We start from the raw sequence: 12965 nt of genomic DNA on the forward strand, positions 1-12965 counted from the left end.
ATAGCGTGCAGAAATACAAAATCAACATCTAAGCAGAACAGGGAAGATTTAAGTTGACACCAGCTTACTTACACTGCTGAGAACCCAGCTGGTATGTTGTGCATATGTAGTTCTGCACTCTGACTTTGGAGGAAGTATCAGGGAATTCACAGGCAGTTATTAAACTGGGAAGCACAGAGCTTGGAAGAAGTGCTTAGTAGCCTGATAGCTTTCCCAAGCTGCCTATCCTGAAATGAATTAAAATGGTAAGGTATTGATTCTGGCAGAGAGTGATGTAACACTCCAAGACAAGAACTTACCAAAAAAGAAAATATACACATTGAAAAAACTGCTTCTAAGTGTGTGAAAAAAGTGAAAATATGTTATTAGGCAGTGCTTGAGGATGAATGAGCACACCTCTCCTTTTAGACTTTAATGAGCTTAAATTGCAGCAGCCCAGCCTTCTCCAAAATATCCTTACTAAAGCTTATCCTTTCAAAAATATAATGGGAGTCCACTGAAGTCCTCAGTGGCTCCACTGCTTACAGCATGACTAGTTTTGAAAATACTGGTTTCAAAATAAGTAACTCACTGAGCAGCGAGAAGCTATTTTTCTGAAAGTATAAACTGTTCATATGCACAAGGAGGAGCCTGACACATATGAAAACAGTATACAGTAGTATTAAGGCTGTAGCTCCAGGCAGGACTCCTACCCCCACTCTCCTATATCTGTGGGACGTTACTGTCTTCAAAGCATTGACATTCGAGCTGCTTGCGAAGGAGCTTAGCAAGTAACCAGCTTTCAGGGGCAGTTTCATTACTAGAGTAACAGAGAACAGAAGTTTTTAGTTTTCATAAAGCTCCTTCCTATATGATGACAATTGATGCTACAAGACTGAGGGTGGCTCACCAGCTGCAATAAAGAACAGGTTCAGGGATTAGTCATAAAAAATTAGTGTTGTCTATTTTTAACTATAATTTAATGTAGCCAGCTCACACAGAACATGTGCTTTTTGGATGGGGTACTTTTGTTAAAGCAAAGCCTCAAGACTCTCCCTAACTGGCAGATGTACACAACATAAATCTTCACTGGGACCAACCTCTCAGGCAACAGGATGCAATAAATAGGACACTGATCTAAGGGAACTGAAGAGACTTGGGTATTCATCCCAACTGTAAGCTGGCATGCCCAAAGATCTTCAGTATCTTCAACACTTGGCACCAAGCTTGATGTCAAAAAATGTATTCTGGGGTATCCATGTAACACTTTCCTCTTTGTTATCAGAAATGAGGTAGGAATAAATAAATCCTGTTCAATATTGAAATCTGCCTTAACAACATAACAATATTAATTCTAATGCATTAATTATAACAACTTATGTGACTTTAAAAAAATCTGCATCTGTTATTGCCTTTGTTCATCACCTCTAATTCAGATCAACTATGCTTATCATTTATAAAAAGTGTGCTTCATTTTGAATTTTATTAATTCAAAGCAGTCTAATGTATCACATAAACACTATCAAATGCTTCTGCTGTTTCCAGCGGCTGAAATACTTTTTTATCATATGGAAACAGACTCCTTCACAGACTTGCATAATCCCCTGGAGGGGAGTGTTTCTGTGTTTGGTAAAATACAGTTTAAGCAGTGTTTCACCTTTGCCAAGTTCTATCTTATCAGCATTTATACTTACTTGGAAAAAGCAAACTTGCTTCATGGGGCAAGTACTATCTATACTAGCATACATGGCTCAGCATTAAAATAATAAATCCTGTTTAATTAGAAAACTGAAGAAACTGCTTCTTCACAATTGGAAATCACGCCGCTACGTTTTGCTCATGAGAACAAAGTTTACAGTCGTAAGTTGCACATAAAGGGTTTATTTTAAATGTTTTAAGGATAGAGTTACATCATAATTATAAAAATTACTTACAGAATTAAGTAACAGATTTAAAGTGTTTATACTTCTAAATGCAGAGAACAGGGAACTGTCTACATTGTTCAAAATAAAATAAAAATAATGAAACCAAGCTCTAACGATGAAGTCATTACCTAATTTAAAAATGTGAACACGAAGACCTTTGAACTATACACATACCAAGAACCATCCAAATTGCACTAATGATGTAAAATACAAAAAGCACAGCATTTTCAAGGAACCAGAAACTGTTTTTACCACGATTTTTTTCCCCTGAAGCAACGGAAGTCAATTCTACCTGAAGATAAAGCCTCCATTTTAAAATAATTTCCTTAAAGAAGGCTTCTAGCTATAAAAAAAAAAAGAAAAACCAGACAAAACAAACCCCCCAAAAACAACCAAAGAAACAAAACAAAAAAAAAACCAATCTAAAACCCCAACAAAAATCAACCAACCAAAAAACCCAAAAAGGGTTTTCACCATAGCCTACTCCAACATTGTTTAGGGATTGGCACTCAAAAGAAAGAAGAAAAATGTAGTGTTTTGTTAATCAACTGCAATTTTATTTTTTCTGTAACAGAATACTTGGTCCCTTCAAATGCTGTATGACACATACAACTGGAAAATTACCTTCTGTTGGCACTATGCTCGTCTCACCGGTGCATTTAATCCTACTAACAACCATTAAAACAGCACAATAAGCAAATTCACAAAAAACTGAACACAAAATAAAAACGGAACAAAACAAAAACCTAAACATTTTAACATGCAACTTTAGTTTGTTACATTGAATGTTCTAACCCTCTAAGCATGCAAAAAAGGATGGTCTGCATTTAATTTTTTTTTCCCTTTAGAAAGTTTTACATGGCAGCCTGACATCACACACACGCACACACACAATATACAACAATACTACAGCAGGTAAATGTGAAAGGCGAATAACTTTTATACAAAGATCCATGGCTTGTGCCATCACAAGCCCTATGTGGTTTTGGAAAGTAATGTTGAACCCCTATAACAAGGAACCAACATTTAGTTACCAGGGTAACGCAAGCACTGCATGCAGATCTGAAACATGAGCCTAAAACAAAGCCCAAAGCAGATGGGCAGGGAGTGGAATTAGTCTCAAGCCTCAAAAATGGTGGTCTAAGCTATTAAAAAAAAAAAAAAAGAGGCAAAATAAAAGATGAAAAGAAATACCCACTGAACAGACAATGGGGACATCAAAAAACAACCATTAAATTTACAGTTTATAGATTATACTCTAATTGGCAGAATACATGGTGTATCCAAGAGGCTTGCAGAAAACCCACAAATGCAAGCCTAATGCTAAAAATGTTCCAGTAGACCTAAACCTCAGATATTTCAAAACAAACCTTGTAATCCTCAGATGTATAGCATAAAGTTCAGTGTACTAGGTTATTCATGTATCTTGTGTATAATCAATACACTCACTCATTCTTGTGCCACAGATATCAACTTGGGCTCATGGAGCCAGGCTCAGCTTTGAGATTTACATGCAGGACTCTTAAGAGTCAATAGAAAACACATAACAGATCTGCAGGATGAAAACACTGTGTTGCAAATCTGCTTTGTTCAAAACGCAAGGAACGTTTACGACTTGGGTACCTAGTGCTTAAGGACTGCATTGAGAAGCTATTCACTGAAAGACAACAGCCTGCCTTTGGTTGCCCATGATGAAATACTGGACATATGCAATATAATAGCAATGGACAAAGAATTAAGGTATCATATTTATATGGAGAGTATTTATTACCATTCAACAGCATAATGAGGCACAAGCCTTAAGGCTAAAATATGAAATCAGGCAAAAAAGTTGACAAAGGGGCTTAAACCACTGAGTCTTCAATATCAAGAATACCCACAACAGAGGTCACTCGGACCTCTGATCTCCGATTAACAGCATCTCTCCTGCATCCTTCCACTAATGGCATATGGTTGGATTATCAGAGTATTTGTTCCTTCCATCAACAGTGTTGACTGTCTTCACATACTGTATTTCTGTGAAGCAGTTCTTTGAAAATTGCAGAGCTCTGCCTTAATGTACCATGACGATTTTGTTGCTGTGCCGATCCTTGTTGCAGTTCTCATGCTTTTAAAGACTGCCATACTTAAAATTCTCTACTTGAAAACCTTTACAACTAACTTGCAAGATTAAAACTATGACAGGATTTTGCTGTTGTGGGCTGCTATTTACATCCACAATCTAATGCAGATGACTGAACCACTGAGACTACCTACAGCTTCCATCAGATAGTACACCACTGGCATGCAGAACTCTAGTGTTCATAGAATGAAATTCATGTTAACAGCATACCTCAAAGCAAGTACAATGTATACCACAAAAGGCAACAGGTTTAAGCTGTAGATTTGTCCAGACACTCCTTATGTGGAAAAGCCAGAAAAAGAATTAATTGGGAAGATGCCTTCCTGAACCAAAATGGTTAAGAACAAAACAAAGAAATGCAACAGACTGAGCAGAAGGCAACAAATGCTTCTCCTTCCCTAAAGTAAATCTTGAATGTGAAAGGACACCCCCTCCCCACTCCCTTGGCATGAGATTGTATTTATTTATTTAACTACTGTTAGGCTTCTGAGTCCACACATAAACATTCAGGTTGCTAGGTTCTGATATTAAGTAAGAGACTACTGATTGCCAATGTGTAGTCTAAAGTCTTCTGAAGTAGCATATATACTGTTAAAGTTGTGGCACCAAGCACTTGGGTTTTGCTAAGAAGTGTGTATAACGAAAGAAAGAAGTACAACATTTAGGATTGAAGGCAGCCTTGTGGCATGTATTTTACTGGTTCCTACAACTTGTCAGTATGGGCCATTAACCTGCATTTTCTAATTAATTGGTTATACAGATTAAATGCATTTTTATAGTTTAAAGCCTTTTCACTGAAAGATGCATTAAGACCAACACTTGGTATCCTACTGCCCTGTGACTAGTAAAAATGCACAAGTATTCCTATGTACTGCAAGTTCTTAAAAAGCTAAATTCGAAACAAAGTGTAGAAACACAGCAGACTGATGTTACTTGGGTTAGGCACTCCTCAATGCTGAACTGTTGAAACCTTTCAAAAAAGTCACCTCTGTCCCAACCCTGAAAACAAGGACTGCTAGTAGCCAAAAAATTAAATTTAATGTTACAAAAGAAGGCATATCAAAATATCAAACTACACCTGCATGTGGCAGTTGAACAAGTGAGTGCAAAGTTGAAGAAAAAGTTAAAATCTATGAAAAAATTTAGATTAATGGTTACAATACTAGATCAACTTTACACAGCTTGAATTTGCAGCTGTTCTTTGCTTTTAACTCCCTCCTGCCCAAATATATCAACTTCCTTCACCAAAAGGAGCTCTCTTACACAAAATGTCACATTTGTTTATATTATTCAGAACAAAACAGTTTTGCTGGCAGAGATTGTGGGTTCGCAGGGACATTTAAGCTTTCATTAAACTGGAAAGCAGTCAAGTCTTTGTGTCTACAAATTTTACATTTAACAGTTCCACAAATTTGGCAAAAGTTCACAATGATGTCTAGGATGTCTTCACCAAATCGTAGACATAAATATGGAAATCATCATCAAACTTGATGAAATAGACAGATGGTTTGGCTTCAACTTGATGAATGACCATGCCAGTCCTTTTTGAGCCATCTTCTTTGGCATATTCCACTTGTTTGCCTACCAGGCTGTCCACAACTTCACCTGGTTCCCGTTCTGCAGGAGGTGAGTCATCTGTAACACAAAACCAGTGTATTTTGATAGACATTAATGGAATTTTTCAATATGGAAAACTACTGCAGAGTCTCCTTTAAAACTCACATGGAATTATCAGAATTTTTAAATACAGGGTATGCAGAAAGTTAGTTTTGTTCAGACAAGTATCTAATGATTGCCATGCTTCTAGAAACTGCAGTTGCAGATGAACTTTTGAGTAGAATTGTCTTCATTTTTTTAAGACAAAAATGGCACTCTGATTGGTAAGAGAAGTAAAGCCTTTGACATGAATGTTTATCCACACATTATAGAAAATCTCTGTGGATAATTAATTTAAGCCACTACCAGAAAAAGGCACTGGCCTCCTTAGCAGAAAGGCAGCCAAACTGAAATCTACCTCTTCCCACATGCATTATTCAGTGTTTCAATGCATGCACACCACTGCAACTAAAACATCTCTTCTAAAGTGCAAGTGTAAACTCCTCATGAAAAGAGGCTTTGGACTCCATAGTGGAGTAATGCTGTGGATAAAGTCTAACCATGTTATTTTCTTGTCTGGCAAAACTTACCCAGAATATCCTTGTATTACAGATTATGCCTATGCCTGATTTGGGTACAAAAATGCATGACCTGTAACATACTATTTACCAAGGGGTTGGTTACAACCTGATCACAAAACAAATGTGACAGTAGGTGAAAAGACAGTACTGGAGAACTGGAAGCTAACCACAACGTATTTTCTCAGTTTGTCTTCCTTTTTGACCAGTTTAGGTAAACCTCTGTTTTGTATCACAGTAAGGAAATTTCTTAGTAAAGGTCACACCTGATGTAGCTTTTTATTATAGAAATCTTAAGCTTTTAAATTAATATTTTTATTCCAAGTTCACATTAAGCAACCTGTACAGAGTTCACCCATTTCCTTTTCTGTTCTGAGAACTGTGAAAGAGCTCGCAAATAAAAAAGCCCAAAACATCATGGAATTAACAGACTGGCTTACACTTAAGATTCTTCCACAAACTTGAGAAGTTCCTCTTTCAATTTTTGTTTCAGTACCTCTGTAAATGCACTAGCACATGTGGCTATTATCTTCTTAATACCAGTTTTATGTGAACAGTCTCCTTGGCAAAGATGCAAGATGAACTCTTACATTTGCATTCAAAACGAATTACAAAGTATTGACCAAGTTTTAGTATCAGATCCAGCAACACATTTTCCCATCATGAAGAAAAGTTTTACAGGAATTATCCAAATTTTGGTCTCTTGACATATGCGAAACCTGTCTTTGAAAAGAGAGCGCTCCCTAGAAATATAACTACTGTGGCAAGTTCCACCAAATTTATAGATGTACTTCCCAGATAGTAGTCTAAAACCTGATTTGAAAAATAATACTGTTAACACTCAATCATTCACTTCAGGACACAATTAAAAAGATCTGGAAAGCATTTAGATTCAGTGAAGGTGGCAAATACTTAAAGAGTGTTTCATAAACAGGTAAGCAGTAAATAGTCTGGTGGTGAGCATGAATGAAAAGGTGCACTAAAACCAATCAGATCTTAAATGGAAGGAAAGCACATAAGCTCTTTCCCCATCCCTACCCCCAAAGGTGCAAGAAAACAAAGCAGACTTTAAATACATTCCAAGTACTTTTAAACAGTTAAGATAAAGAACAAGTTAACTGAAGGTTCAAATCTGAAAGAGCTTGCTTTATTTTCTTCAGGACAAGGAAGGTCACTTTTCCATTAACATTTGTGGATCACTCTTTACAAGTAGCAAATATGTTTTTTCTCCCCCCTCCTAACAGCTATTAAGGGTGGGGAAAAAAAAATAAATATCTAAACACAGATGATTAACTACAGACACGTAAGTAAGTGCCACAGCCAGCAGATTGTTATCAGTGCTAGACCTGAAGGACAAGAGTCTCAAACTCCACAAACTGGCTGTAATCAATACTTCTGTAAAGCACTATGTAGCCAACCACTACAGTTACCTAATTATTAATTTTCTTTAAAGCCCAGATTTCCCCTTTCGCAGAGTCTGTTTTAGGTAAATGGAAGAAATAAAAAAGTATTCTTTACAAGCATTTTTTAGTTCTTTCCCCTTCGTCCCCAGTCCCCCTCTTTGCACTGGCTATTCGAATCTCTTGAACAATACTGATTCTGTGAAAAATCCTTCTAAATTAATCGGGAAAGTCCCAATGACTTTCATTTCAAGAAGGGAGGAAAAAAATATCCCTCAATCTGAAATATCCTTCTTGCTAGTGTGTTGAAATATGTGAGAGAAAATTAATTTTTACAAGATTAGTACTTCTTTCCCCCAAGAAACTACTCAGAAGTTTTTCACACTGAAGACACCTAGCCCAACAAAATGAATCTATTAGCTGGTCCCAAAACACTACTCCCAGAAGAAATGCTTCAGAAACACAAGTCAAGTGCCATTTGGATGAGCTGAGGTACTTCTGCCAGAAAACAACAGTGGAAAACTTCTGGTTTGTCAGTTTCATTAAGAAATCCAAGTAGAAACTCATCCACAGTAGGACGTAGCTATTTTCACCAGAATTAGGAATAACTATGGAAAATGATTTTGCCTGCATATGTCACTGCTGATAAAAGTAAAATTTCAGCAGTTAACACAGATGTTCTTTGTTGTGCCATAACCTTTGTTAGCTGTTATCCTTAGGAAAAAAAAAAAAAAAGAATAAAAAAGGCAATGACCAGAGTAACAAACAAGATCTTTTTCATTTCTCCTGTCCATAAATAAAACACAGCCAAGATTAATACAAAAAGCTACCACTTTCTAGAAGAAAACAGTAACTGGGTTACTTACTTGAATCAGGCATAATGCGAAGGTCGCCTTCTTTATAATCATCTAAGAGTTGGTACATGTACAAGACGGGATCTTTCTCGTAGGTAATATAAAACCACGTGTTCATAATAGGAGCTCGAGCCAAAACCATCCCCCTCCATTCATCTTTTGAGCCATCCTCTGTCTCAAACATATGTTCCACAGCTTTACCAATCATTGTGTCTGCCAGGTGGGCATCACTAATTCGAGATGAAGCTGAAATGACAGCATTTTGTAAGTTCATTCAAATGCACAGCTATTACCTATGTCTTTGTGAAAAATAACCTTTACCCTGACTTATAAGCAGCTTTTGTTTGGAAGTCAATTTGTATACAAAACAAATACTGTCCATTCCAGAGAATTTACTATTGAAGAGCTGCAGAAGCTCAAAATCTTACTAAAGTAACAATACACCATTGTACTCCCTATGGTTAAGCAATCAAGGGTAAATGGAAGGTAAAGGGAGATAACTGAGGCCACAGCAGAGAAGGCTCTTTGTATTTTAACTAGACACTGGATGGGGAGAGAGGCAGGCAGCGGAGAAGAGAAAGACAGGCCAATCATAAAAGAATTCTATGAAGTTATGAATGACACTTTGGGGTTTTGTTCCCTCTAATGCCACTCTAGAGACTGCTACCAATTGCTCTGCAGCCAGAAGAAGCACCAGCTTATTTTATTTATGAATTAGTAATTCCTTGCTTAAATAAACACTGAACTTTGCTGATTTTGAGGATCAAAAAGCCTTGTTACTAATCAAGTTATTTCACTCAGAAGACAGAATCATAGAATAGTTAGGGCTGGAACGGACCTTAAGATCATCTACTTCCAACCCCCCTGCCATAGGCAGGGACACCTCACACTAAACCATATCACCCAAGGCCTCGTCCAACCTGGTCTTGAACACTGCCACGGACACAGCATTCACAACCTCCCTGGGCAACCTATTCCAGTGCCTCACCACCCTAACAGGAAAGAATTTCCTTCTTATATCCAATCTAAACTTCCCCTGTTTAAGTTTTAACCCATTACCCCTTGTCCTATCACTATAGTCCCTAAGGAAGAGTCCCTCCCCAACATCCCTATAGGCCCCCTTCAGATACTGGAAGGCTGCTAGGACGTCTCCATGCAGCCTTCTCTTCTCCAGGCTGAACAGCCCCAACTTTCTCAGCCTGTCTTCATATGGGAGGTGCTCCAGAACCCTGATCATCCTCGTGGCCCTTCTCTGGCCTTGTTCCAACAGTTCCATGTTCTTTTTATGTTGAGGACACCAGAACTCCACACAATGCTCCAAGTGAGGTCTCACGAGAGCAGAGTAGAGGGGCAGGATCACCTCCTTGGACCTGCTGGTCACGCTCCTTTTGATGCAGTCCAGGATACGGTTGGCTTTCTGGGCTGCAAGCGCACACTGAAGCCGGCTCATGTTCAGTTTCTCATCAGCCAACACCCCCAAGTCCTTGTCTGCAGGGCTGCTCTGAATCTCTTCTCTGCCCAACCTGTAGCTGTGCCTGGGATTGTTCCAACCCAGGTGCAGGACCTTGCACTTGTCATGGTTAAACTTCATAAGGTTGGCATCAGCCCACCTCACAAGTGTGTCAAGGTCCCTCTGGATGGCATTCCTTCCTTCCAGGGTATCAACCGAACCACACAGCTTGGTGTCATCAGCAAACTTGCTGAGGGTGCACTCAATCCCACTGTCCATGTCAGTGACGAAGATGTTAAACAAGACCGGTCCCAACACCGATCCCTGAGGGACACCACTCGTTAGTGGTCTCCAGCTGGACATTGAGCCATTGACCACAACTCTCTGCATGCGGCCAGCCAGCCAGTTCTTTATTCACTGAGTGGTCCATCCATCAAATTGATGTCTCTCCAATTTAGAGACAAGGATGTCATGTGGGACAGTGTCAAACGCTTTACAGAGGTCCAAGTAGATGACATCAACTGCTCTACCCCTGTCCATCAGTTCTGTAGCCCCATCACAGAAGGCCCCATCATAGAAGGTCAGGCAGGATTTCCTCTTAGTGAAGCCATGCTGGCTGTCACCAAGCACCTTGTTGATTTTCATGTGCCTTAGCATGCCTTCCAGGAGAATCTGCTCCAAGATTTTGCCAGGCACAGAGGTGAGACTGACTGGTCTGTAATTCCCTGGGTCATCCATTTTCCCCTTCTTGAAAATGGGGGTTATATTTCCCTTTCTCCAGTCATCGGGAACTTCACCTGACTGCCATGATTTCTCAAATATGATGGCCAGTGGCTTAGCAACTTCATTTGCCAGCTCCTTCATGACCCGCGGATGGATTTCATCAGGACCCACGGACTTGTGCACATTCACATTTTTAAGATGGTCTCGAACCAGACTCTCTCCTACAGCTGGCCCAAGGTCTTCATTCTCACAGTCCCTGTGTCTGCCTTCCAAGACTTGGGTGGTTTGGTCAAAGCCTTTGCCAGTGAAGACTGAGGCAAAGAAGTCATTCAGAACCTCAGCCTTCTCCAAATCCCATGTAGCCAGTTCTCCCGAGAGCTTCCTGAGGGGGCCTACATTCTCCCTAGTCTGTTTTTTATTTGCTATGTACCTGTAGAATCCCTTCCTGTTATCCTTAATATCCCTAGCCAGGTTTAATTCTAACTGGGCCTTAGCTTTCCTAACCTGGTCCTAGCTTCCCGGACAACATCCCTATACTCTTACCATACCACCTGTCCTTGCTTCCACTTATTATAAGCCTCTTTTTCATTTGAATTTTCCTCAGCAGCTCCTTATCCATCCAAGGAGGTCTCCTGGCCCTCCTGCTGCATTTCTTTCTAGTTGGGATGCAACACTCCTGAGCTTGTAGCAGGTGATCCTTGAATATCAGGCAAGAGTCTTGGGCCCCCCTGCCCTCCAGGGCTATATCCCATGGAACCTTACTAAGCAGGTTCCTGAAGAGGCCAAAGTCTGCTCTCTTGAAGCCCAGGGCAGTGAGCTTGCTGCACGCTCTTCTCACTGTCCTGAGGATCTCAAATTCAACCATCTCGTGATCACTGCATCCAAGACTGCCCTGGAGCATCACATTTCCAATGAGCCCTTCCCTGTTGGTGAGCATAAGGTCAAGCATGGCACCTCTTCTTGTTAGCTCCTCTGTTACTTGCAGAAGGAAGCTGTCTTCCACACAATCGAGGAACCTCCTGGATTGCTTGTTCTGGGCTGTACCATCCTTCCAACAGGTATCAGGGTGGTTCAAGTCCCCCATGAGAACAAGGGCCCGTGAGCGTGAGGCTTTTCCTATCTGTCTATAAAGTACTTCATCCACAGGCTCTCCTTGATCAGGCGGTCTGTAACAGATCCCCACAGTAATGTCTCCCATAGCTATATTCCCTTTAACCCTGACCCACAAACTCTCTGTGGACTGCTCACCTGTCCCCAGACAGAGTTCCATACTCTCCAGCCTGTCCCTAACATAAAGGGCAACTCCCCGTCCCCACCTGCCATTTCTCCTCCCATTATTAAAAGTACTTAAGGGAATTACATGCGGAAATGTGACATTAGTACTGTCAAGACACAGAACAGAAAACACCAACCATTTAATTTTAACAGAAATATCAATGTTAATCTAAACAAAACCTACAGAATGTATTGCTTATTACTTTAAGGCTGAAGACAACAACGCACTCACTGGTATCATCAAATCTTTGTGGAATCAAGAAAATTTAAACAGAGCATTTAGATTACCTGCCATGAGACATCAATGAAATTGACTAGTAACATTAAAGTGGTCAGATGTTATCTTGAGGGAAGTCCAGAATGATTAATAGAGAATATTTAATAGTAGATGTCAGGTATATGTATGTGAATTTAGGAGAAAAACCCAAAACACTTACCAACTCTGTCTGGAAGAACTTCAAGTGCTGAAACTCTTTCATCTTTGTGCAGTTCTAGTCCATACACACAGTCAAATCCATCATACTTTATAAGATAGAGAGAGGGATTTACAGGAACTTGATCAAGAACTGTGCCCTTCCATTGTGTTACAGGTCCACTACCTTCTTTCCATCCATGCTGTATTCTGCAGCCTACAATATTTCTTCGTGGCTGAGAAATAGGTTTGCTTGGTCCCACATTGTTTCTATGCTTTCTGTACACAGATACAAATACAGTATTAAACAAGCACATACATGTATTCAAAATTCTACTCCAGACGAGCTGTATGCTTGACATGGCATTTTATAGTTATGTGCACCTTATTCAAATTTGGGTATAAAGCATATTATACTGTATTGGAAATAAGAAAAACACACTGAAAAGTAGTGAAACAATGTTTATGTGTGTGGCAAAGTTAGTTTACTGAGTTGTTTCCAAAACTAGTTTGCTTAAGCAAAAAAACAAACAACTATTTTAGCCATTGTTACACTGAATGTCAAAAGTCAAACTCACCTGATCAGGTCTCAAGGCACAAGTTATCTGGCAATATTACAACTTTACTACCTGGCTGCTTCCTGTAGAAGAA

The 12965-nt window shown here is 39.5% G+C and overlaps 1 protein-coding gene across 2 annotated transcripts in view; it reads right to left on the reverse strand.

The window, feature by feature from the left end:
- Positions 1 to 2439: 2439 nt before the first annotated feature.
- Positions 2440 to 12965, reverse strand: part of SPIN1 (spindlin 1) — a 30345-nt gene continuing 19819 nt past the window's right edge. For both annotated transcript variants that reach the window (XM_062609874.1, XM_062609875.1), the window contains 3 exons: positions 12340 to 12593; positions 8467 to 8700; positions 2440 to 5661 (listed from right to left, as the gene is read on the reverse strand). In XM_062609874.1, coding sequence (XP_062465858.1) covers positions 5462 to 5661; positions 8467 to 8700; positions 12340 to 12593 — 688 coding nt within the window. In that variant the 3' untranslated portion in view covers positions 2440 to 5461. The remainder of the gene's footprint in view (positions 5662 to 8466; positions 8701 to 12339; positions 12594 to 12965) is intronic.

The sequence above is a fragment of the Pezoporus occidentalis genome, unplaced genomic scaffold, assembly GCF_034315485.1.
Source record: "Pezoporus occidentalis ecotype Australia unplaced genomic scaffold, CSIRO_AGI_Poc_V1 ctg141, whole genome shotgun sequence".
Lineage (NCBI taxonomy): Eukaryota > Metazoa > Chordata > Aves > Psittaciformes > Psittacidae > Pezoporus > Pezoporus occidentalis.